A 27846-nucleotide genomic window follows, 5' to 3' on the forward strand; every position below is an offset into this window, starting at 1 on the left:
CATGGAGAGATGTAGGCAAGCCCGCCTAGCACTCAATCCCCCAAAATGCAGATTCATGGTGCCTCGAGGGAAGCTGTTTGGACATAGTGTGTAAGGCTGGACTCAAGACTGACCCAGACAAGATTCGGGTGATAGTGGAAATGGAGGCACCGACAGATGTCATGGGAGTCAAATCCTTCCTAGGACACATAGGGTATTACAGCGATTTATCAAAAATTTTGCTCGAGTATCCTGCCCTCTGGACAAGCTGACAAGGAAAGGTGAACTGTACACATGGGGGACGACTCAGGAAGAGGCCTTCCAAGAACTGAAGTCACGGTTGGTGGGTGCTCCAATCCTAACATATCCTGACTTGGACAAAGAGTTCCCCATACACGTGGACGCATCCAATTTTGCCATAGCGGCCACATTGGCACAGCTTGTCGATCACGGGCTTGATCACCCGGTCTACTTTGCAAGCAGACTCTTGTCGAAGGCAGAGAAAAATTATAGCACCACAGAGAGGGAAGCCCTCGGGATGGTGTACTTCGTCCAGAAATTTCGACATTACTTACTGGCCACCCCGTTCACATTTTATGTGGACCACCAGGCGTCAATGTACCTGGTAAACAGGCCAATTATCCAAGGACGAATCAGCCGATGGCTGCTATTGCTTCAAGAATTTACATTCACCATTTTTGTAAGACCCGGTAATAGCCATGTTATAGCTGACCAGCTATCGAGAATTCAGTCAGGAGAACCAGCAGAAGGAGTGAATGAAGATTTTCCAGACGCTCACTTATTTCGCATCGCGGTCCTTCTCGCTTGGTACGCAAGCATGGGGGAATACTTGTCGGCATCACGGTTTCCAAGGGAAATGCCACGAGGAGAAAGAAGGAAACTGGTACTGAGGAGCAAGACATTCCAACTCATTAATGGTCTCTTGTACAAAATGGGACCCGACCAGATCCTACGGCGATGTGTCCTAGAAGAGGAAATTCAGGGCGTCCTAAGGGAAGCACATGAAGGGCCCGTAGGTGGACACATGGGGCCCGACACCACGACTAGGAAAGTTTTGTTGGCAGGACTGTGGTGGCCGACACTACATAATGACGCCAGAGAGTGGGTGACGAGCTGTGACACATGGCAACGGGTCGGACGGCCATTGAAGAGGGATTTTATGCCCCTCAATCCATGGAATGCCCAGGAACTGTTTGAGAGATGGGGATTGGATTTCATCGGACCATTAAAACCAAGTAGAGCCCGACGGTGTAGATACATTGTAGTGGCAACAGAATACTTGACCAAGTGGGTTGAGGCACGGGCCTTGCCGGACAACTCGACGGTCGATATAGCAAAATTCATCTATGAACACATCATTACGTGGTATGGGATTCAAATCCAACTGACGAGTGACAGAGGAGGACATTTTGTAAATCATATAATCTGATTGCTAACAATGGAGTTCAAAATCTTCCACTCCTTATCAAGCCCCTATTATCCTCGGGCGAACAGGCAGGCCGAGGCGACCAATAAAATAATTGTGTCGGTGATTTATAAGTCTTGCAGAGTGGAGAAGGATGATTGGGAGGAGCGCCTACCGTTAGTACTTTGGGCAAACCGAACAACTTACAAGGTAACTACTGGACAGACTCCCTTCTAGCCAATGTATGGACAAGAAGCCGTGGTGCTAGTTGAATTCATGGTGCCGAGTCTCCGAATCGCCATTGATAATCGACTTGGCGACATGGAAAGCCTGAGAGAGAGACTGTATGCTTTGAACAAATTGGATGAATGAAGGATGATGGCTCAGTGGGCGACAGAGACAGCCCAGCAAAGACGGAAGGTCTGGCACGACAAGCATTTTCGGCGAATGAAGTTTACTCCTGGGCAGTTGGTGTTGAAATTCAATGGAAGGAACGAAATCAAACCTGGGAAATTCAAAGTGCGATGGCTAGGGCCTTTCAAGGTACGCGAGGTCAATGCCAACAGGGCGATTAAGTTGTGGACGCTAGATGGGAAGGAGATACCAAACGTCGTCAATGGGTCAAAATTAAAGGTTTACCACGAATGGACGGAGCCTGGACCCTCCAGTCAGGATGCTTGATAGACTAAATCTAAAAAAAAAAGGAATACGATGGTGGGGCCACTGTACGGTGGACCACCGGCGGTGGATCACTGACGGTGGGACCATCGTGCGGTGGACCACTGACGGTGGATGCCACCGTGCGGTGGACACCGCCATGGGTTAAAAACCCCGCACAGCCCGCACAAGCCGCATAAATACGCAGACAGCCCGTGCAACTCCGCACAAGTCTGCAGCAGCCCGCACAAGAGGAAAAAGCACGCAACCCCGCACAAGCCCACGCACATAGCCCAACCCAGCACCGCACAAGGGAGCACCGTACGGTAACACCATATGCACAATCCGGGGAAGGTTATTTGGAAAGCAGCAGACGGGTTTTGGTTTTTTAAAGGTTATAAAAGCAGAATTGAAGAAGTAATCCAGGACTAATGGACATAAACAGGAACAAGGCAGATTGGCGAAAATGGTTGCAGCCGTTATGTAATGGGCACCCCCCTGTTCGGTACTAAATTTATGTCCTGTTTACTTAGTGTAATTTTGTCAAACAGTTGGCTTGCAAGCTGACTACTGGATTTTTTGGTTCTTGATTTGCAATAGGATAAATTGGATAAGCTGATATATTATTGTAAAGCTTTCAAAGTTTATTCAATATAAAAACAACCAGACATATCAAATACCAAAAACAAGAAGATTAATGCTGACGGTATTTATTTAATTCCAACTTCAAGCATACAAATCAGATCTGAAGAACATTACAGACCATATGATAATAAACAAATTCAAACCTGAACTCCACAAGTATAGAACCTGCTGAAACACTGTTCACACACTGTAGCTGCACTATTCACGGCACTGTAGCATTTTTACTATTCACGCGGCACTGTAGCAAAACACTATTCACGCGGCACTGTAGCAAAACACTATTCACGCGGTACTGTAGCAAAAACACTATCTTCAAATCTGCACTTTCAAACCCCTGTAAAAACTTCATGCGAGAGTACCAGATGAAGCCCAATGTGTTTCCTGAATGAAAACACCATTAATCCTCCTGACTGTGTCTTTCAACAACGAAGAGAATGCTAGGAAAGAGGGATTCCGTCCTCCAAGCCCAATAATCAGATCTCTACGAAATCCAACAGTATAACATTAATCTCATCCTAGCCTACCCCAAAAGAGAGCTCTCAACCTCCATTTATATCTTCTTCCTGGATGCAAAACACTTCATTTCCCAAATGTGGGATAATAGATTTTAGAATAAAATATTATTTCCCACAATGTACACATTAAAGGGAACTTTTAATATTTTAAACATTACTTTATATTCCCAACCTTATAATATAACGATAAAGTTAAATATTTAATTTAACTTTACACTTTATCGTTAAATATTAAAACATTGTTGATAATCTCTTTAAATCATTGTCGCCTTCAAACATTTTTACTGATAATTATGCCAACCAGGGAAACACTAAAAATTTCAAGTCACTGCTTGGGGACTAACTTACTATAAATAGTAAGTGTCTAGAAACCCTATCGGAGTAGCACCGATTGGCCTGAAACTGAAAACACCTAGGCCAAAACACCTCAGGATCCCACCAATGTCCTTGTTAGCCTTTGGGACCATGTCAGAATAGGCTAACGACACCCCATATCATGTTGCGCTAAAAAGGGGACATTACACGTTAGAAGACAAGTTGCAGGGAGGGCAAAAAGAAACGAGTGCAGACACAGGCAAACGGATTTTGCCATCTGGGGTGTGTATTGCAGGTAGCCTCGGGATGAGCACCAGTCAAAAAAGCAAGAAGCATCGTCCCAAACCCTTGGCGACAAAGGACAAAGATGAAATAACGGCAGATAATATTATGTTCGAAGGTCTGAATGGAATAGACTGTCGGAACTGGTGGGCGAAGACACCTCAGGATGATTTGATAAAGAAAAGCCTTCGCCAGGCATAGGTACATTGGGCCGTCCAGATGCCAGTTTTTTCTATAAAGGACTTTGAGGTGGTTTTGCGTGCCATGATGGGCAGCTATGACAGACATCGCCACCAGTCGGTATTTGATTATGATAATAGTGTCATTCACTACAGGTGAGTTCACCAGGGTGTTTGGCATCCCGGGGGTGAAAGGGAAAAAAATAGACACTTCACAGAAAATATCTCCAAAAAATCGTGCCACACTGCTGCAGTTGATGTTGCGCGATAACCTTACCCAGGGAGAAAAAGATAGCCTCAAGAGTGCAGGCCAGAGTCGGGGGGTGAAGATTCGCCAAGGGAGTATGGCGATGCCTGTTGTCGGTGGTGAAGAGTCGCCTCACAGGTGCCAGCCACGCGTTGGACATGTCCATTACATAGATAGTGTTGATGAACAAGTTGCACAATGGAGTGGTATACAATTGGACGTCACTATTGGTGGATAGGATGGACGAGTTCATGACGCTGCAATACAAAAAGTTCTACATGCTGCATCACGCCATTGGATTATTCCTCGACGCAGTCCGCACGCAGATCACCCCGGGCTCACAGCCATTGGAGTCGCAAGGGCGTGTTGCACTAGACCAGCCGCCCATATTCTATTGGTCACACTTGGATGTCTTGGCACATGGCATAGAGGCATGTTTGGGCACAAAAAGAAAGAAGGCCGCCATGTCCGATACGGAGTGCGACACAGAAGAGTCCGAGGTTGAGGAGGATGCAGATAGTGGCAGGGAGGAATCCGCAGACACCTCCCAGGTAAGCGGAGGGAGCTTCCGACTGGCAGGGAGAAGAGGCGACCAGTTGCCTGAAGAGGGGGTAATGGAGTCGACAGGTACAGTAGGGTCTACTTTAGCATCACAGGTGTAGGTCCACTTTACACTAGCCCGCTTATCGAAGGCTTGTCAGTTGGCGGTGCCGCAGTCCTTCGGGACATTGAGTGTAGTCACCACGGTACTAGTTCCTAGCTTCAGACAACCTCGGGTGACGATAGCCATGACACCACCACGGGTGGAGACCTTGGTGTGTGCAGAGGCTTCCATGGTGCACGATGTGCCAGAGGCTTCCAAGGTGCACGATGTGCCGGATGTGACAGGACAGGATGTGCCAGGGTTGGTCGGATATATGTAGGAGGCAATGACGGCAGTAGGCACTCTTCATGATGACCTCACTAACTGGTTGAGCCGTTACCAAATGGCACCCGTGGCACCGGCGGGAGAGGCCACTCTATCTCCAGGGCGGACCATGTATTCCTTGGATGTCATTGATCTCGAGGAAGGGAGTTCCCCGAGCAGCAGGGCGGTTCAGAGGGTTGCCTCACCCCCTGCGGTGGTAGTAACCAGTCCGTACAGAGCAGAGGGGGTGCCTGTGGGAAGTCAACAGGGTGCAGAGTTGGAGCAGTTCATTACCGAGATGACTCTGGGAGCACAGCGGCTTGTATCATCTGCCACGCTCTAGGCCGATGCGACCATGGTTGAGCGGATGGAGGGGTTGTTGACCTTTGCCCGCACTGGATGCCGAGCTGAGTTTGAGAGGTGTTTTGAGTGTGCCGGGTGGCCTGACACAGAGAGCCTGGCGATGCTGGAGGCTTGGCGCCTCACTGAGGGGGTTGGCGAGACCCAAATGCAGTCGTTGGTGAGAGAGGTAGAGCAGGCCTTCCGTGAAGGTTATCTGGAGCTTCGGAGGTCACAACAGACGACAACCACAGTTGAGGCTTTGAGGGTGGCAGCAGTACCAGCTCGGGAGGAGCTGACTACCAGGTTTGGAGAGCTAGAGGCTACCATGGCACAAAACCAGATAGCGATGGACACTTTAGTAGTAGAGAAGTCTGCCTTGCTGATACAGTTGGAAGAGGAGAGGGCATTGAGGGAGCTGTTCGAGACTCGGTTGGTCAATGCACTGGAGAGTGTGGACAAGAAGGATAAGGAAGTGCTCGAGACAGCCTATATGGTAAAGACTGCTATGGAGTGGCAGATGGTCGCAGAACGGGATCTAAAGAGGACGGAGCAGGTGTATGAGCTTCGTGGGCGCTTGGCGTCCATCGCTACACCACCACCGACGCCTTCTTCATCAGGGACGCCTTCTGCACCTCCTTAGTTTTTTTCTATTCTAGGCTCCATGTATGCCCCATTTTGTAGTCAGTCGCCTGGAGACGACTTTTCTTTTTGGGGGGGGGGATGATGTTAGCCGCATTATTGTACACAGGAATAGGACTAGTTATTTATGTGTAATTGTTCTGGTTAGTTGGCAACCGTTGTAGTACGACAGTTGGCGCTCGCACCCCCTCGGTATCTTTATATACTTCAGAATGTAACTTGCAACATACTTATGATGAATAGAATTAAATCTCTTTTACTTGTCTGATATCTATGGCATATTTCTGCATCATGTGCTTTATGTTTTAAGCTATTCACCCGAGAGGGCAAACAACCTCTCACCTCAACTACAATATCTGATGTGGATTGCTTCCAAGCTACCCATGCATCACTAACAATTGTGGAACACAAAGCTCCTTTGACTTCACAAAGGCGGTCAAGAAGAATGAAGTAAGATGCAAAACGTGTATCAACAGGTTTGAGAAGTTCCACCTTGGCAAATTTACGATAAATGGCTTGTGTGTGGTGATGGTTACATATGAACATTTGTATTTTCTTTCCCTTCTCTATGAGATCTAAAATCCATTGGAACTTGCCAATATCTTTGAGTGCATTATTCAACCAATGCACACAACATGGTGTCCAAAGTATGTTCTTGTACTTTTTTTGCACCAACATGCTTGCTGCTTTACAAACAGGGGCAGCATTAGTAACAACCTGGACTACATGTGATGCCCCCACCTCCTCAATGCTGTCACATAACTGGTTATGAAGAAATTCTGCATTTTTTTTCTTCCCCTAAACAATCTATTGCCTTCAAAAAATAAGGCCCTTTGCTACATGTTACCATGATATTAAGTAGTGGACGATTCCTAGCATCCGTCCACCCATCCATCACAATACTACATCCTTCTGTAGCCCACACTCTTTTCAATGGTGCAGTTTGTTCCTCTAATCGAGTTTTTTCTTTATCGACTAGAGTAGTGCGAAGCTTTGTATATCCAAGTGGCTTATAACCTACTGGTGCATTGTTGATCGCTTGGACCATCTCTCCATAGAAAGGTGAGTGAGCAACATTAAATGGTATTCCATTTGCATAGAAAAATCATGTAATCGCTACATCAACTGCTTCTCGACCTTGTACATCAAACAATCTTCCAATGGGGTTTGAGCTACCAATGTGTGATCTTTTGCGAGCATGTTCACTTGTTTCATCTCTAGAAGTTATAGCCACTTCCGAGTCTCTATTAAAACTTCCAACTGTAGTAGTTGCCCCTATTGTTGAAGCATGAGAGCTTCACATAGAAACTTTTCCATCAACCCTTTCTTGTTCCCTCACAACATCATATCGTTCCGACTCATTTTGACAACCTTCAACACCGTTTTCTGGTTGGTGAAGGAAATGAGCTCTCACCCTAGTGTAGGTGACTTTCCAATGTAGTGGACAATGTTTACAATAGATAGTGGCTGTTCCACCTGTTCCTTTTAGCCTCAAAACGTGGTCAACATACTTCCATAGTGGGTACAAGCCTTGCCTTCCTCCACCCGACATTCTACATGGAAAATAAAATAAAATAAATCAGATTTGACAGAAAATTTAATCACTGAATAAAAAAAAAAAAAAAGAGATTTGAGTCACTTTAAATTTTGACATTTGTTAGATTTATTAACAATTTAACAGTATCTTAAATTTAAAATACTGTTAATAGATTTAAGATACAGTGATACTCATACAGTTAATAAACTGGAACATCACGATATTAACTGTTATTTTATTAAATTATTAATTGTCAGTTTACTGTTGTTAAATTAAAATTTTTAATAAACTGAACATTTTAATTTATTAACAGTATGAAGTTCATATTGTTAATAAATTAAAATATCCAGTTTATGTTAATTAACTTAATTTTGTAAATTAAATTTACTGTTGTTAAATTTAAAATTACTGTTATTAAAATTTACAGTTAATTTACTGTTTACTGTTGATTTACTGTTTTCTCTTGATATATTGTTAATTTACTGTTGTTAAAATTTTAATTTAACAACAGTAAATTTAATTTTCTAAATTAACATAAACTGGATATTTTAATTTATCAACAGTATGAAGTTCATACTGTTAATAAATTAAAATATTGAGTTTATTAACCACAAATGAAAATAAAAAAACATTAACATAGGATTAAATATTTATTATTAACCTGTTCTAAATTTCTATCAAATATTATAAAATTTTGCTTTGTTTCACACATATTCCCGTGGACCAGATATGAATCGAAAATAAAAAAATATTTTAAAAAATGAATCGAAAATATGAATAATATGAATCGAAAATAAAAAAATAAAAATCAAACATACCTTTCTCGTGGACCAGATGCTCTCGCTTGTGTTGCGATTTCCCTGCCCTCGCCTGCGTTGTGAATTTCTTCCCTGGGTCACGCGAGTTTTTTGTGTATTTCCGTCGCGTTTTTGCCTCCTGCGAATTTTCTGTGTTATGTCGCGTTTTTCTTGTGTTTTTTTATCGCGTTTGGGTTTTTTTGTGTTTGCCTGTGTCTCGCGCCATCTATTTTCCGTTGACCGTGATTTTTTAGGTTTTTTTGGTTTCTATTTTCATGAAAAACACGCTTTTTAGGGTTTTTTTTTTTTTGCTTTCTGCGGGATTCATTTGACTGGTGTCTCCTGCAAAGTAAAACGTCTCTAGAGACGTTTTGGACACGGGAGACATGTCCCAGTACTGGAGACGCGTCCTAGGGGGGTGGAGACGCGTCTCCGTGCAACATGGGTGTTTAGAAATAAATTGACTGAAAATGGCAAAATTATTAGAAATAAAGATTGATTGGTTTGCAAGGGTTATGCACAAATAGAAGAGGTTGATTTTGATGAGATATTTGCACCTGTAGCCCGATTAGAGGCAATCTGTATGTTTTTTGGCATTCTCAGTTTATAATGACTGTAAAGTCTGGCAGATGGATGTTAAATTAGCTTTTCTTAATGGTTTTTTGGAAGAGGAGGTTTATATGGAACAACCAGAAGGATTTGTGTGTGCAGGTAAGGAGGACTATGTTTGCAGGCTCAAAAAGGCCTTATATGGTCTTAAATAGGCCCCTAGGGCATGGTATTCTAGGTTTGATCAACATCTTCTACAACAGGGTCTTCAGAGAGGTAATGCTGGAAGTAATTTGTATTTCAAATGCATTGAAGATTAGGAGTTTGTCGTGGTAGTATACGTTGATGATATTATTTTTAGTGGGAATGATGAAGTTTGTAAGGATTTTGCTAATCAAATGCAAACAGCATTTGAGATGTCTCCAATAGGGGAATTATCATATTTTCTTGGTTTGCAAGTATCACAGTTGGATATAGGCATATTTTTGTCACAGACTAAATATACCAAGGAGATGCTTAAAAAGTTTCAGATCGAGGTTTGTAAGCCAGTCAGTACACCAATGATTACGGGTTGCAAACTCAGTAAGAATGATGATTCGCTAGCTACAGATCAAACAAAATACAGGTCAATGATAGGTAGTTTGTTGTATCTCAGAGCATCAAGACCCGATATTATGCAATCTATTTGTATGGTTGCTCATTTTCAGGCTGCTCCTAAGGTTTCACATCTTAATACAGTTAAAAGGATTTTCAGGTATCTCAAAGGTGCTATAGATTATGCTTTATGGTATCCTAGGACTGATGATTTTACCTTGACAGCATATATAGATGCCAACTGGGTAGGTTGTGTTGATGATAGACGAAGCACCGGTGGTGGTACAGTTTTTGTTGGGGACAGCTTGGTTGCATGGTTGAGCAAAAAACAGGATTCTGTCACTTTATCTACAGCAGAGGCTGAATATGTTGCTGCTGTCTCTTGTTGCACATAGGTCCTATGGATGAAACAAACTCTCACAGATTTGAAGGTGGTATTTGATTGTCTAGTTTCCATATTTTGTGATAATTATAGTGCTATTAACATTTTAAAAAATCCTGTTCTTCATTCTCGCACAAAGCATATTTCTATCAAATGTCAGTTTTTGAAAGAAAGGGTTGCTGATCATGAAGTTGTCTTGAGTATGTGAATACGAAGCAACAGTTGGCTGATATCTTCACGAAGCCTCTTCCTACAGCCACCGTTGAACTTCTTCGTGCACAACTTGGAGTTGCGCCTTTATCCCAGTAAACTTGGTTCCAGATTCATATCTACTTAGGGGGAGTCTATTTTTGATTTTATTTTTCTATCCTCGACCCTTCATCATTGATGTCAAGTGGGGAGAGAGTTCAAATGTGTGTTTCAGATTCAGATATTTGTTTTCAGATTTAGATGTTTGTTTTAAGATAATGGTTGTGCCATCGAATGTTTCTAACTCAGAATTTGCAGTTGTTTAGGTTCATATGTTTCAGATTCAAAATTTGTAGTGTGGATTTGTAGTTGTTCAGGTTCATATGTTTTAGATTCAGGATTTGCAGCTGTTTAGATGTTTATATGTTTGTTTTAGGTTCAGATGTTTGGCATCAATGCCAATGGGGGACATTGTTGATATTTGGCATTGATGAGAAGAGAAAATGACACATATGCATCTTCACAGATTGTTGATATTTGGCATTGATGAGAAGAGAACATGACACATGCATCTTCACAGAATTATAGAATGTTTAATGTTTATACGTTGTAATCATCTTCACAAAATCACAGTAAGTCATATTGTGCAATGGTAGTATATGTTGGTTATTAGGTACTTAGAACATAAAAGATGAATAGCTTTAAGACTCCCCACTCAAACAAAATTTATTGTTCGATCATTAGCTTTTCACATATCGGGATGATTTATTATTTACGATCATTCATTGCTGGATCGTGTATTCTGTATCTGCCTAAACAATCTTTGAATTCACTTCACTTACAAAAGATTATTTGAAACCTGGAACTAGTAAAGTATATCATGTGTTCGAACTATTTAGTATTATCCATCTGTTTTTTGTTAAAATTTGAGAAACAAATTACAATTCAGAATTGAATTGAAAGAGATCGATCAAATAAACTATAAATGCAAATGAAGTGAACAACATAACAGTGATACCGAGAGAAAATTGATGTGAAGTGCTTTGGGGCAAAATAGCATTAGATTACTGTCTCCAACTATATGAAAATACTAGCAAGGTAGTGAGTTTATATAGGCTAGGGAGAGGGGAGAGTTGGCAAAATGGACCAATAGGGAGAGGCCACTATGCGGGTTAAAGATAGCAAGAGCATCTTCCCAAGATAGCAAATGCCAACTCCCTTGTAGGATGTCGACACTTCAAATCACCCACTCACTTTATTTAACTTAAGCAAGCTTAATAAAAGTTAAGGAAAAACCTAGGAAAAGGAAAAAATATAAACCCAACTAGGAAAATAAAAACCTACACTAACAACCCCCGTTAAGCATAGCTTAGCTGGGTGAAAATATGGGTCTTGACAAATGAAGCTTGATGAGGTACCCATGTACATAGTATTTCCCCCAATAGAGAAGAAGCCCCCTCCAGACAAAGGAGAGTACGCCCCCCAAGAATAGAGAGAGAAAGAAAGAAGGAACCAAGAGCTCCCCCCAAAAGAGGACACCTGCTGCACCCCAAGCAAAACACTCAAATGAATGAACTTGCTTTTAGGGAAGGGTTTAGTGAAGATGTCTGTAGTCTAATCTGATGTTTGACAGTACTGAAGATCAAGAACCTGCTCATGAATCAACTCCCGAATGTAGTGCATGTGAATCTCAATGTGCTTGGTCCACTGATGATGGACTGGATTGTGAGAAATTTGAATGGCACTTTGGTTGTCACAAAAGATGATTGTAGGCTTTCGGAAGGGAATGCCAAACTTAGTGAGAATATGTTGAAACCATATGGCCTTAGTAGTAGCATTAACTGCTCCTCGATACTCAACCTCAGTAGATGAAAGAGCAATGGCAGATTGCTTCTTGCTCGACCAAGGAATTGGACCAAAACTAAGAGAGAAGCAATACCCTGAAGTAATACCCTGAAGTAGACTTGCAATCTTGAGAATGCTGACCCAATCTGAATCTGTTTATCCCACCAAGTCAATATCCATGCCCACTGCATAGTGAATCCCATAACTGTGAGTGCTTTGTACATAGTGAAGAATACGCTTAGCTACCTTCCAATGTAGCTCATGTGGCTCCTGCATGAACCTGGAGACCAGGCCCACAACATATGAAATATCAAGCCTCGTGTGAGTCAAATATATGAGGCTTCCAACCAATTGGCGATACAAGGTAGCATCCACGAAAGGTGTAGAACAAGAAGCCTCAAGTTTGACTTCTGATAGAAATGGAATCGGTGTAGGCTTACAATCAGCCATGCGAAATTGGGAGAGCATATCAAGAGCGTCCTTAGGTTGCCCAATGAAGATACCTGAAGGTGATTGAGTGATCTCAATCCCTAAGAAGTAGTGTAGTAGGCCTAAGTTAGACATCAAGAAATGATCATGAAGGGTAGTTTTGACTACCTTGATGCGGGATGAGTGACAAGTCATCAACATAGAGAACAAGGAAAGTGAGAGTATCATCCTTTTGCAAAATGTAGACGTTCGGATCAGAATGGCATCGAGTGAACCCAATTGACAGAAGGAGGGAGTCCATCTTGGCATACTAGGCTCGAGGGGCCTATTTAAGGCCATATAGAAACTTTCGAAGTTGGCAAACAATTGAAGGATCCTAGACGAATCCCTGGGCTGCTCCATATATATCTCCTCCTGAAGGTCACTGTGAAGAAAAGCACTCTTCACATCCATCTGATGAACATCCCACCAATGGGCTGCAACATGTTGACATGTTTTTTAGGATAGTGTCTAACACAGAATAAAGTTTCCAACGGTCACCTTACTCTCTCTTGAACAAAGTTAAACCGTATGCTAAGATTGCAGAAAGATCAAATGGCTAACTCCAAGGTTCCTTTATGCACAAACATGATTGAGTTGGTTGATGTGTTTCATTGGTAATCCAAGGGGCCTTACGTATGCTCATAGAAGATTTAAACAAACTTGTAGTTTCAAGGAATTCAAGTCGCGAATGATTTATCAATAAAAGCTCTTTTTTGGATTTTTGGATTAAGATATACAAAAAGTAAATGGGAAAGGGTTGAGAGAGTGTGCTAAGTCTAATCTAATCCTAAGAACAAAGAGATGGGATTACTTGCGCAAAATCAAACCATGCTTCGCTTTGCCAGCACAACACAACTACGCAAAGGTGGTGCAATCTTCAGGGATTGTGAAGTAATTTTTTCAGATTACCAATGAATGCCATCAATTCGAACAACATCCACTTGATAATCGAAGTTAAGTCCACACATAAAATAGGCTCAGCCTAACCTTATGCATATGTGATGAATTTGGAGATGACGACTTCCAATTCACCCATAGCAACACTTTGCGCACTCTTAATCTGGTACTCCATCAGGGTGATTTCCTCTTCGCTCTTGGACAAAAGGTTCTCCCACTCTACCACCGTTTCCTGTGCTTTCTTCATAGTACTAGAAAATGAAGAAACATTTTCAAAGTGTTGTTTGGAAAATGATCTAACAAAGAAAAATTGATGCAGTTGATTCCTCGAGAAGTTCACCGTCACTCTGTTCTCATTCAGTTTCTTTGCGAACAATGCTTCAATCACGATGATGATTTCCTCCTGCACCCTCCTTCAGTTTCTATATTTTCTCTCTCATTGCCAAGGAGGACCCTTCAAATTCTTCCACAACTTGTGTTGTGGAAGCACACCCCAAATCAATTTCTCTAACTATATAATCACTTGGTGCGATTTCATTCCTATCTCAATCTGCTACGGGTTCAGCTAAATGTAGAGTCCTAGATCCGAACTCATCCCTTTTGATTTTGGAGAATTTCTGGGCAGCTTTCTTTCCTGTTGGCTGATCCATTCTTTTCAAGAGTTACTCCAATTCTCGTGCTGGATCAACTTCTTTCTCCGGTTTCTTCCTCAACCTGTCCCTTAGCCAATTTGGAGCAACTTGTGGTGGATTCTGAATCTCCATGTGTGCGGGCTCCTGTGATGTTTTCTCCATTTCTCCAAGGATCGTTTCTATGAAACTATCCTGGTGGGGTTCTTCCTGATGGGGAGGAATTTCTTGTCTTTGCATCCTCGGCTGATTTGGTTGGTGTGAAGCGCTAATGCTGAGAACATCCTGTGCTGGAGCGTTGTAGGGAACATTGCCTTGAGGTAGATTTAATGGATCTTCTTGCGTAAACATTTCTACCTCCTGCACGTTGGAAGAGCTAACCAGCGATTGCATCCTTTCCACCCTTGCTCTTTTCTGCGGTGGTTCTTCCTGCTGGGCTTCTTGTTAGGCTTCCTATTGGGCTTCTTGTTGTGCTTCTTGTTGGGCTTCCTTCTTCTTTGTTGTTCTCGGCCTCTTTGGAGCACTCTTTCCTTTGTCAAGCTCAACTTCTTTATATCAAACTTCTCCTTCCTCAACCTGCGCTTGTGAAGATCCTTCAGTAGCTTCACCATGGGAATCCAAATTCCCCATCAACTGGTAAGTCGGGCGAACATTTTCTTCTCTCAACCTTCTGATATGCGAATCTATTCACTATTTGGTGAATTTGAGAACCAGTCTGGCCAAAAAGTCCAAATCATCTAAATTCTAGTTCCGACCAATCTGGGAGCTGGATGGGTTGATCCTTCACCTTTTTAAATTCAGGTTGCACTAAGTCCGAATCCTCCCTCACTTGATTCGGCACCTGCATTACTTCACCTATCCTAATTGTGTCAAGGGGCAGCTGGGAAAACATTTTCTTCTTGACCTCAAGGTCATCCTTGGCACTTGCCCAATAGTCTTCTAGGTGAAACTTGTGTTCAAATTTCAATCTAGCAACCTTTTTGATCTCACGATATGGGTCGTAGTGAGACTTGGTGGTGTAATACGCCAAGTGGTAAAACACCAATTCTTTTGCTGCCAGGTTCGGGCACACTTCTACATAGTCATCGAGGACAACTGGGAATTCAATGGACAACTTCTTTTTCTTCTTCTGAATTTGATCATATGCTATCAATTGTCTCATAAGTTCTAGCAGTATCAGTTTGTTAGATGGATACCGAGGCAGTTTATATGGCTGGAAATTGAATCCCTGTGTGCTGATGTAGGTGAACTTTGGAAATTGCAGGAACGTGGCTCCAAATTTCTGAACCAATGCCCTAGCCTGTCGTGACATTCTTGTGTGGAGCTCATTCTTCATAAGTCTGGTCAAGTACACGGTGAACGTGTCATTGGCCAGCTTGAAAGAATTAATATTGTAGATGTGCAACTGAGGATAATCCTAATGAACTTTCAATTGTGCCGGTCCATAGCCCATAACTCCCTTTCCTGGCAGATCATCAAAGCCTCCCATCCTTGCAAGCATGTAAATTACATAGGAGCTCATGTAGAAGGATTGGGACTTCTCCTTTAAATCTTTCAGCTACTCATGAACATAGTGGTTGATTAATCTGGCCCAGTCTACCAATCCATTGGCATTCATGACCTCGCCAATGAAGAAAAACATCCATGGTAAATTGCATGTGGACAGCCCATAATCCTGATCAGCATCATTATCAGGTCCACATACTCTTGCTTGAACTCGAAAATGGTGTGTTTGGCATTTTTGAAATGTGTGGCCTAGGGTTCAACATCCAACTTTTGTTGATAATTTTAGGGCACCTGTTAGGACCTGCATCATACACTGCCTTAGCTCCAATCATGGTCCTGTAGGTCATAGAATGATGTGAAGGGATACCAAAAGCTTCACCAATAGCCTCCACAGTCAAGTTGGCTAGAAGCTTGCTATCTGCAGTTAGAATAGCCCTTCTCTCTGGATTGTAATGTTTTGCACACTCCAGGATCAATTCCGGACACTAGATGGGAGGGGGAAAACCAACTGCTGCGACAATTCCACTCCTAACAATTCTGGCAGTGGTTGGAGATGGACTATGTCTTGTTGTCCCAAACATTTTGGTTTTGAAGGCAACCGTGTTGAATGTTCCTTAATTTAATCACTTATTTCCTTCCACCTGGACACTATCTTGGATTCTGGAAGGAATCCTTTCATCTCAGCCTTTAGTTGTGCTTGCTTGGTGATGGTTGCCGCCTTGTTTGATTCCGCTATTTCAGGAATGAATCAACACTTCCTGCAAGGAAAAGCTTCTTGAAAAGGATGAAAAATTCTCTAAGTCGACACTTCTCACTTCGTCCAACTCTTCTTTCTCCCAATTCGCATGTGAAGAATAAATTACACTTGTGCGTTTATATAGAATTCTTCCCATATGCTGCTAAGTTGACGAGAGTCAATTTAGGCAGTTGTCTTAATGACACGTCATACATTCGCTTCCAATACGTCATGCAAATGGGCTCCACCATTATAGTTGAGTTCAAAAATGGAATTTTCTCTTAATGCTTTGAGTTATGTGTCATGATTCGGAATATTCCTTGCCAACTCCTCAACCTTTCATTTTTGAATTTTGGAGGGAAATTTGGAGGATTCTCTCGAGATTCACCTTATCCATCCACTTGGCTCGACTTTCCTTGCTCTGGACGAGATTTTCTACGCTTTTCCACCATCTCCTATTTTTTAGGAACTTTCCTAAAATTTAGGGCCCGAGTCTAGGAGAGAGAATTCTCTCACAAGTCCAAATCTGTAAAAACCTTCAAATTCTGATGAGATTTGGTGTCTAGGAATTTTAAAATTTTTTTTTGAGGGGATTTCCTACCCTTTCATTCCATTCCCGATCCTCAATTTACCCTTTGCCATGGAATTTTTTTTTTCATTCTTTGACTTGGGCGTCAAATCCAGTTTGTGAAGGAATCCTTGATAACTTCATTTTGGCACCCCCTTGCTTGACTTGAGCTTCAAATTGCCCTGGAGATAGAAATTTTAAATTTCTTCGTTTTCCATGATATAGTGGATTTGGCGCCCCTCCTGGTGTTTGGGTGCTATTTCCACCTTGGCTTGAAATTCATAATTGTTTGATTTTTCCATGCCTTTGCTAAGTTGGCGCCCCTCCTTGTGTTTGAACTTTGGGCGCTATTTCTCACTAGGCAAGGAATTTCACCTTTTTTACATTTTCCATGATCATCTAACGTTGGCGCCCCACATGACTACTTGGGCACTGAATTGTTTGAGTGGTGAATTTTCACAATTTTCACACTTTCCAAGGAGATTGCACTTTGGCCCCCTCCTGACTATTTGGGTGCTAAAACCTCTCGAGGAAGGAATGTGGCACTTTTAAACTTTTCCATACCTATGTCAATTTGGCACCCTTTCCTTGGCATGGGCGCCATTTCCCTTTGGTCAAGGAATTCTTTCCTTCAACATTCTATCCAAGTCCCCTTCCATTTGATACCCTCTTCCATCCTAGGGCGCTAATCCACTTATGCCAAGAAATTTCAAATTTTTAGCAATTCCCATGAGGTGTTGATTTTGGGCGCCCACTTGACTATCCTGGGCGCTGAATTCATCAAGTGATGGATTTTTTGTGTTTTGAAGGTTTTCCATGATCACTTGGATTTGGTGCCCTACACCCTGTCTTGGGCACTATTTTACTTGTGTCATGGAATTTCACGTTTTGTCCACTTTCCAGGATGTCTTGGATTTGACGCCTTGGTCATAGATTTTGACAGTTTTTACTTCGACGAAGGAATTTCTAGACTTAGCCAATTTGCGTGTTTTAGGATCCCGAGTGACATTTGTGGATTTTGAAGTAATTCTCCAGACTTAGGTGATTTTTTGAGCTTTCCATTACTAGACTGATTCCCATATAGTCAAATGTTTGATCATTCTACCCGCTCTTTGACTTTTTTGGATTTAGAAGTGATTGTGAACATCTGATCTTTAATGCCTGCCTGCAAGGCCTTGCCACATATAGATTTTCCAAAAATAGAAACCTTTTCAAAATGATAGTGTTAGAGCAAAATAGGACTCAGGGACACTTTCTAAAAACAGAAATTACTAAAAATAGCAAGTATGGTTTTTGGCAAAATGAAGACATTTCGGGAGGCACTGAAATCCCTAAAAAATAGGAACTTTCTAAAAATAGAAAGTTACTCAAAATTCGCTCAAATTTCACGTGTCGGATCCTCAGAGGGTCTTGACTCCATTGAAACCCCTAAAATCTAGGACCGAAGGCAAAAATCCTAAAATTGACAAAACAAGCCCTAAACTCAGCCAAATTAGCTCAAACGAAAAGCAGAGTTGATCAAATCGACCCCACTCACTTACAAACTCAGAGATACAGATGAGACTGCCACAAAAGACCCCAAAACCGAAAACCAGAAGACTGAGAGGGCTTAAAACAATAGGGGTTCCCCATTTGGAATGGGGTGATGTGTGATTAGGTCACAACACAACAATAGCAAGAACAAGTCGAATGGAATTCATCTTGGGAACTAGTGCAAAAGTCTCAGAGTAGTCAATCCCAGGAACTTGGGAGAATCCTTCGGTGACCAGGCGAGCCTTATGCTTATCAATCGACTGATCTGCAGCAAATTTTGTTTGGTAGATCCACTTGCACCGAACAAGTTTCCTTCCCTTAGGAAGAGGGACTAAATCCCATGTATGGTTCCTCACCAAGGAATTGAACTCCTCCTGGATAGCAGCATCCCATTTGGGGACACCTAAAGCTTCTTGAGAGGACTGTGGATCTGAAGATGTAGCAAAGAAGAGATGTGGAGAATGCTTGGATTGTGACCTTGTTCTTCTCACATTTGAAGGATCACCGACCCAATCACTAGCTAACTCCAATGTTTGACGAGCCCAAACAGGCCCAGTAGTTGGAGAATGAGGAGAATCTTGAGGAGAATCATCACCCTCTGAATGATGACTAAGAGAGGAGGAAGATGAATCCTCATCATCATCATCTAAAGTGGAGGAAGAAGACTCCTCAGAAGAATTAGGAGAATTAAAATCTTTGGAAGAACTATCATCATGAAGTCGCAATGTCTCGATGGGAATGAAAGATGGAGAAGTGGCAGAAGAAGTATTGGAAGTATCCTCCTCAAAATGAACACTCCTCTCAATGAAAAGCTCATGTGTGGGAGGATGGAGAAGCTTGTAGCCTTTGACACCATCTAGATACCCAAAAAATATGCAAGGCCTTCTCTGTGAATCCTCAGCCTTGTGTTTCTCTACTGGAATGTGGGCCCATGCAGGAGACCCAAACAGTCAGAAGTGTTTGACTATGGGTTTCCGACCAGTCCAAGCTTGAAAAGGAGTTGCCCCCTTCACAACTCGATGAGGAACCTGATTCTGGATATAACATGCACAGTTGATGGCCTCTGCCCAATACTGAGGTGCCAATGATCTAGAGTGAATCATACAATTAGCCATTTCCTTCAAGGACCGATTCTTACATTCTGCAACTCCATTTTGCTGTGGAGTGTAGTGAACTGTGTGTAGAGAATCAATGCCTTTTGAGATACAAAACTGCTCAAACCTCTAGTTGACATATTCCCCCCCATTATCGGTGCGTAGAACCTTGATTGTTTTTTTGCAAAGGCTTTGAATTCCTGAAAAGACTCAAAGACCTCAGACTTTTGTTTGAGAAAATATACAAAGGTGTACTAGGAAAAATCATCAATGAATATCAAGATATATTTGGCCCTACGAAAAGAAGGATGTGGAAATGGTCTATACTTCACCTTTGTACCTTGATAGCTAAGTATTATAGTTCCCATTAAATGCTGTAGTAGTCTCTATTCGAGCTTAAAGGGAATCCAAGCAATAAGAAAATAAGTATTCTACGAGATTCATTTTCTCTAGATGCCTCAAATTTAGTCCTGAATCTGTTTTCTGGATTTAAACTTAATATAGAATCATTTTTCCCTTCTAATCGAATGAAAGGTCCTATAGAGTTGAAAAGTTAATAGGATTAGTTTCTGACTTTTAGCAATAAGCACACATTATAATCATTGTAGAAATCTATTTCAAATCTCATTCGACACTTCTGACGAGAGAAGTGAATATGTTACTCATGTTTGTCAAATTCAAATATGTGGGTTGTTTCTGTGTGGCATTTCATATCCTACACCAATTGATCGTTAAAGTTAATATTGGTTTCTCATTATCTATTTGCTGTAAACACCTAGAGGGCAATGATTTCGTTGAAAGGTGCAGAAACATAAAAACAGGAATCTCATGTGACATTGTATAGTTCATGATACCTATCAATTTGTCTAATGTTTTTGTTAATTTATTTGTGGTCATGTATCTGAATTTTTTCTAGAATACAAATCCATTTGCATATTCAGTTTGTTGATCACACCTCTTGTTTAAGTTACCATGGTTACATTTTAGTTTCATTAAACTTTGTGTTTTTTTTTATTGCATGAAGCACAACATGGTTCTGTTCATTTTGCATTATCTCATGACTTTTTCTGTATGCAAGTACTAGAGGAGCTTTTGAGTGGTTGAAAAATCAAAACAATATGCTAGAAAGTGGTGTATTCTAACAGTCATTGAATATTAACACAAACTGTTTTTCAGTTGAGCGATTGTCATTTGAGGAGTTCTTCCATCACAGTTTTATGGTTCAGGCGAGGTTAGTTTTCTGTTCAAATTAGTTTATTCATGTAATTTAATCTGATTGAGCTAATTAATACATTGTTCCAGTGTTAAAGTAAACTTCTTATGTGAGTTGTTCATTGGCATTGCCCACATGCATTGATTCCTTATTTTACTGTTGTTTTCTGCAACTGATCATGGATATAAGATTCTTTCCCAGTTGCAGCCTAATTGATAGCTAAGCACTCTTCCAGGTCTATTGGTGGTCTTGAGAATACCTTAACAGGGCCAGGAGAGGGTCCACAAGATGATTGCATACCTTTCAATTTGGCTGACAGACATCATCAAAGTTCATTTTTTGCATCCACAAAAAGCATGTCCATGAGCTCTAACTTAACTAGTTACACAGATACTAATGCACTTGGCAGAAAAACTGTTTCTGGGAAGAATTCTTCAAAAGGTAAAGAAGTGTACTCTGATATTGCACACACTGGTACTAATCTGGAAGCATCTACTAGTAATTACAATTTTCAAAGGTCATTTGAAAGTGAACTCAACCAAGAATCAATACTTAAAGTCTCTCAAGCAGCCAACATAGGACAAGAACATCGTATAACTTCTTCAAAAGGAGGTCAGCCATTGCTAGCCACAAAGTCTTCAATATCATTATAGAGTAATTTTTATTAGACATGTTTATGGTGTTCTACTTTTCATTACTAACTAGCTTCTTTTCTATTTTATTGCAGTAGTTGATTCCTTGGAAAGCATTGAGCAGGAGTATGTTCTTGTCAATTCTCATGGTACTTCGACAGAGACACTTTCTTCTTCACTGTGTGGTTCTGGGCTAGATCATTCACAAAGTAAAATTGCTGCTTCTGTCCCAAATATTCAAAAGAGCATAAGTTCACCAATGCAAATTGTTGGGGCACCTGTGTGTTCTGTATCTGGTGTTGAAAGTCTTGGAAGTCAAACGTCAATACCCTCAAGAACTTCTCAAGCCTCAATTGATGCAAATGATATGTTGGACAGACCATGCAGTCATCCGCCAAGAATGCTTCAATCATTGCAAAGGTGTGCTCATTCGATCAGTGACCTGGTAAATGAGAAGGTATGTTTCTTTCTCACCCAGTCTCCTGCAATAAGCACTTCACGCCTCATGTGACAGACAGATGGGAAATTATTGTAAGGTATAAATTATAATAGATATTAGATGTTTCCATATGTCCATAAGAATTTGTAGAACTATCTGTGGATGTTGTCAGGAATGTTGTGTGCATCAAGGGCCTAAAAGAAAAAAAAAAATTCCTGCAGAATAAACTCTATGTATTTGAAAGTTTCCGGATTGCATGTGGAAGAGGAAACTCTTAGATGTTCAGTTGATAATGCCAATAGACAAATAAAATCTTCAAGTTATTTTAACTATCTGTATTTGACAATTATAAGCTTTAAGTCACATTTCATGGATATGATGAGTACCTCAATCTTAAGCTTTAAATACTTGGAAAATATGTTTTTCCAATGAAATAAAATGAAGTGATATTAATTCCCACAAATGGCCAGAATAGATCAACGGAACTCAATAGTACATGTAGTACAATAGAAAAGTGCTTCAATAGATGGTAAAAAGCAAGTAAACACCACAATACTAAAACAATAAGTGCATCAATATGTATATACGACTTGATGGGGTAGATCTAAAGCGGTTAAACCCTAAATCATATAATTAAATTGGAAGTCCAAGGAGACATGTTTTGGATATACTTGCATCTCTTTATTTGATGTCAGAGTTTCCAGCAAACTTGCAATGTGCTATACCTAGGTTGAAGTTTGAAACAATGTGGCATTGGCCTAAAGTCGGACTTTGAAAAAGTTATGCATTTTACACCTACATGAGGTCAGACTTCTACAAGGTTTTGCATAATTCGGGATGCAGGGTGGGAAACTATAGTTCTAGGCCAGGTGGGTGCCCTACTATTCTAAGGGTGCTGTTGGAAAGTTTTTTTGGAGGAAGATAAAGGCGGAGGGGTGGCGAGAGCCTATAGATAGTGGGAGATTCGTGTAAACACCGGTTCTGTTGCAGGAGGGCTTTTGATTCAGCAAACAGGAGGGATTGATAGATGACAGAGAAGAGAAGCATTTCATCCAATCAGTGAGCTTATTCATAGTTTTGCTTATTGCTCCAACCCCTAGGCATTGAAGGCGGTCTCGGAACCACCAACCACCAGTGTTACTATTATAACTATGAGTCTATAGATAGTGGGGTGGGGTTCAGAACTATCTATTCAGAGATCCAAGAACCCCCCGTTTATACAGTATTGTAGGGCACTTCGATGTGCCCGGTCTGCTCGTCCAAGCGAGAACATGGTTTTCCTATGTCTCAGCGAGGATCTTTCTCTCTAGTGCCCTATTAACTCATAGGAGTCTCTCAAACTTCTGCATTGAATGAAGGTTGGAGCTTTATTGAGTTTTGCAATCCTTCCCAATGCTGATCAGAGTCTGCAAAAGTCGTGCAATTTTTTTTCTGATGTCGGACTTTATAAGACTTGTGCATTCTTTGGGCTGGTCGGACTTTAGAGCAACTTTGCATCATTGGGAGATCAGACTTCTATCATGAGTTGCATTCACAAGTCAGACCTTGGATCAAATTTGCATTCTTCTACCATGGCGGACTTCACACAATTTTTGCACTGATGAGATTGAACTTCGCCTAAGATTTGCAATCATGCTAAGTTGGACTTTATTGAAGTTTTACATTGCACATGATTGGACTTTCAAAATGTTTTGCATTGCGCATGTGTCTAGCTGAACCTATGACAAATTTTACAATCTACACACCAAGGTAAGAGATTATTGAAATTCTGCAATGATCAATGTCGGACTCTCAATGAGCTATGCACTAGTGCAGATTGGAATTTTGAAAAGCTTTACAATTTGTGAAGTCGGAGTTTTTGACAAGTTTGCACTGTTGCCCACCTAGGTCGCACTAAGGGGAATGTTGTATGACTAAGGGCTTTATTTCATGAAGGAAAGTGGCAATATGAAGGATTTCAGCCCTAACAAGCATCGACATCAAGGTTCAAGAGGGAGATGAATCAACATGAAGATAAAGATCATAGCACAAAGTCTACATTCCAAAGGAAGACTTCACAAGATTACACAAGGAGATTGCACAAGAGGGAAGTCAACACATACTTCATATCATCAACAATGCAATACCAAGGGGGCTTATCAACATGAATATCCAGATGGAGCAAATGCATAAGGAAGGAACATAAGACTATCTTGAATATCCTTCGGAAATCCAAGAATACTTGTCAGTATAAGGAGATGATGCCGGTTGAGGAGGCGATTGCATCTAGGAAAGTAATTCAACTCAGAGCTACAAGGTGGAAATCAAGGTCAAGTGCATTGCGAACAAAGGAAGATCTACTACTAGCATTTCATAGTCTACATCAAATATCATCATGCTTAGGGACACCTTGTAAAACAAGATCAAGGTTAAGCATTATTCACAAAGATTCTATAGCAGGATCAAAGTCAAGCACAACATGTTCCACATTTCAAGAGGATGTCAAGACAAGGAGGCAATTTAAGATGAGAAATTCAAGATGGAAAATAATGCAAGAACAAGTTCGGGACATCACAAGGGCAAAACTTTCTGAACATGAAGATAGAAAGTGGATGTGATTAAGGAGCCTTCAAAATGTAATGAGACCTCTATGTAAGACTCAAATGTAATGTCCCACCCTCTTTGGGACATTGAAATTTATGAACTGTAGGAGAAGAACACCTACTTGTTCTTTAATTAAATTAATAATACTATGTCTTTTTCTTTGAATGTGATCTTTCAAAGCTAGATGGGAATCGCAGAAGATGTAGTGTTTTTTTGTTTGAAGTTTTTGAAAGAAAAGAAACAAATGCCTTCTTCTAATAACAAGTAGTAGTTTAAAAACTGATTTCTAATCCCATTTAAGTTCAATGTTTATATCATTATTCTTTTGAAAATGGATACATCAATCTCTTGATAATGGTTCTATTACAAACAAGTGAAGTCCTTTAACCTACTGCTAACATACCTGGTGGTTTGAGGAGAAATTGAAGTCTTTGATGAAACACATAGTGAAGCAGCTCACTCAGAAAATTAGCTCACAGAGATCAGAAATTTGACCATTTCATCTCTAAATTGCTGTCACAAGGTAGTCCGCTGGGGGCAATGGTTTTGCAATGCATAGACGGTAGTTATCCCTTGAGTTGGGATAGTTTATAAACTCCAAAACCTTCAGTCTATACGGTCTGATATAAATCTGATTTGATGGTTTTCAGACCCCTTTTAACTGCTACAACCTTCACTAGACTTGTTTGTTATGTAGGAAATTCATTGTCTAACAATAAGGGACTAATTAGAATGAAGTTTGTGTCTGAAATGAACTTCCACAGTGTTGTAGAGGGGAGTTGGCTAACCAAGTAAGCAGCCACCTCACTCAGCCACCAACACCACTTCCTTAGCTGCTTCAAAGTCCTTCAAAATCGCTGCCTTGTCTTCTCACGGTCTGTTTTAATATGCTTATATGATCCTTGTGCAATGATGGCTTCAAAACATATTGCTAATTCCTCCAAAGATAGTATGGCTACTCACACAAGCAAGAAGGAGGTCTCAAAACCTCAAAAACTGATTCACCATAAGCTCAATTGAAACCCCTGATAAAGAGTCTCTCTTCACACCCTTGGTTCGTCTCTCACAGCTGTAGATGTGCAGCTGCAATGGAGGGCTACGTTTCCAAGGGCCTCACAAGCTCCTCAATGTTGAAATTATGTAGCTAGAATCAGATTCTACTCGGTTAAATTTTAATGTTGCCTTTAAATTAATTGTGATAACATGTGTGATCAATTATGTAATTGGGTTGGGCCCAAATATGATGTAACTTGTAAATGGGGCCAACCTAATCTGGGCGTGCACACTTCATAAGGCAAGGACCTATTTAATATGTAACCTATAATTCAAGTTTGTATTTTGGCGCCAAGGCCGAGCTAGAAATAAAGTGTTAAGAGCATATTTAAGAAGAGTGACTTGAGGTCACAAATAGACAATTCAAGTCAAGCGATCATCTTCTGCCTTATGCAAATTCAGATTTGCAACACACAAAGTCAACGAACTTGGTCTAGACGACAACGAATTCACTATCTAGCCCAGCTAACTCAGTCTTATATATGGCGAATCTGATTTCATGCAATTCACAAGGGTTCTAGCCAAGCGAAGCTCTTCTATGTTATGCGAATTACTTCTATTGCTCGGCGAACTCAGTTAGATTGAAGATATCTGCTCTGACAATTAGAGAACTGGTTCTAGGGTCTGCACATCATCATTCTGGAAACTAATTAAGTTTAGATCAGAACTAAGATTCAGATAAGTTCGCTCCTATTGTGCCCTAGCTGGGCAAATTTGTAATTGTTTATTTCTGCCCTAATACAATTAGATCTGAGACCTTTTGATGCTGGGTTTTTCATCCAAGAGGGAGGTTTTCCCAGGGTATTTGTGTGTTATGTGTTTGTTCTTCATTGCATTCTAGTTTTCTATTATTTATTGATTAATCTGATTGCTAAAATCAACATGGTATCAGAGCTTGGCTCGTAAATAGTTGTGATCAGATTTGTCAATCTTTTATTATCTTTCAGTCTAACCCACTGTTCAAAGTTTAGACTACATGGCTTCTTCTCTTAGGGCTGAAGACAGGTTGGAAGGTTCTGCGAATTACACCTCTTGGAAGGTTCGTATGATGATGGCATTAAATGATCTTGTTGAGTATGTCAACAAGGATGCTAAAGAACCTACCGATGAAAAGGAAAAGGGGGAATGGCTGAAAGACTTTCAATCTGGAAGGTTGATCATTGATTCTGTCAAAGATCATATTGTGTCATCTATCTCCAAGATGAAGTCCGCTAGAGAGATGTTCAACACATTGGAGAACATGTAAGAAGTCAACAAGACTAGCTACATTCTTGAGGAATCGGCTCACTCACATGGAGAAAGGGGAGTCCATCACCTCCTACTTCATGAGGATGACTGATCTAAAGGATCAACTCTTAGCAGTTGAGAAAGAAGTTGAAGACAACGATCTTACCTTGACTGCCCTAAATGGTCTTCCTCCAGCTTGGGAACCATTCATTCAAGGAATCAGTGCTAGGATTGAGCTTCCCAAGTTTGAACGATTGAGGGGAGATTGCATCCAAGAAGAATCTCGGCTGGCTGCCAAGGGAGCAATTAGAAGCTCTCATGGAGGAGATTATCACATGCCTGCAGCCCAATCAGTCAAGAAGAAAGGTAGAAATTGGACGAATGGCAACTTCAAGAGGAATAGAGATTTCAGACCTTCAGCAAGTCATGATTCGAGAAAGAAGCCAAGAGATCTCTCACGTATTCGTTGGTTCAGATGTGACAAGTTTGGTTACTATGCGAAGGAATGTCAAAATCAGCCTAAACAAGGAGAAGGAAACCTGAATGAAGTTGCAAAACCAAAGGATTATGAAGATTTCCTCTTCATTTCTGCCTTATCAAGCAATGTGCCGACTGACAGCAACACTTGGTTAATAGATAGTGGCGCATCTAGGCATATCACGGGATATCAAGAGCACCTCTCAGATTTGATAGAGAAAGAGTCTAACCTTCATGTGGTAATTGGTGATGATGCTCAGTATTCGGTAAGAGGTTTCGGTAACACTTCTTTAAATTTAGATTTTGGCTTCTCTATATATCTCAGTGATATCTTATCTGTACCTGGAATTAAAAGGAATCTTATCTACATTTCTGCATTAGAAGATACGGGATATCAATTAGCATTTTTTGAGGGTAGAGTACCTGCATGGCATAAGAAAGCTAGTTTTAAATCTGCTCGTATCATTGGTAATAGATATGATAGTTTATATAAGCTTTCAACTCGCCTAGTTCAAGCCTTCATTCATGAGGCTCCTGAGTCCAGCGAACTATGGCACAAAAGGCTTGGTCATCTACACTTCCAAGCACTTCCCTCACTTGAGAAGATGGTCAAAGGTATGCCTTAACTTTTTCACCTTCATGATGATACTTGCAAAGGCTATGCTTTAGGTAAGAATACTAAAAGTCCATTTCATAAAAGTGAAAGTAGATCTAAAGAAAAGTTAGCACTTGTTCATTTTGATTTATGTGGACCTATGTCTA

General features: G+C 40.9%; 1 protein-coding gene across 1 annotated transcript in view; it reads left to right on the forward strand.

The window, feature by feature from the left end:
- Positions 1-27846, forward strand: part of LOC131043463 (serine/threonine-protein kinase ATG1c) — a 202960-nt gene that overhangs the window by 92175 nt on the left and 82939 nt on the right. Inside the window, exons 8-10 of the mRNA XM_057976664.2 lie at positions 20637-20691; positions 20909-21285; positions 21401-21762. Of these exons, the coding sequence (XP_057832647.2) occupies positions 20637-20691; positions 20909-21285; positions 21401-21762 (794 nt within the window). The remainder of the gene's footprint in view (positions 1-20636; positions 20692-20908; positions 21286-21400; positions 21763-27846) is intronic.

The sequence above is a fragment of the Cryptomeria japonica genome, chromosome 11 (assembly GCF_030272615.1).
Source record: "Cryptomeria japonica chromosome 11, Sugi_1.0, whole genome shotgun sequence".
Lineage (NCBI taxonomy): Eukaryota > Viridiplantae > Streptophyta > Pinopsida > Cupressales > Cupressaceae > Cryptomeria > Cryptomeria japonica.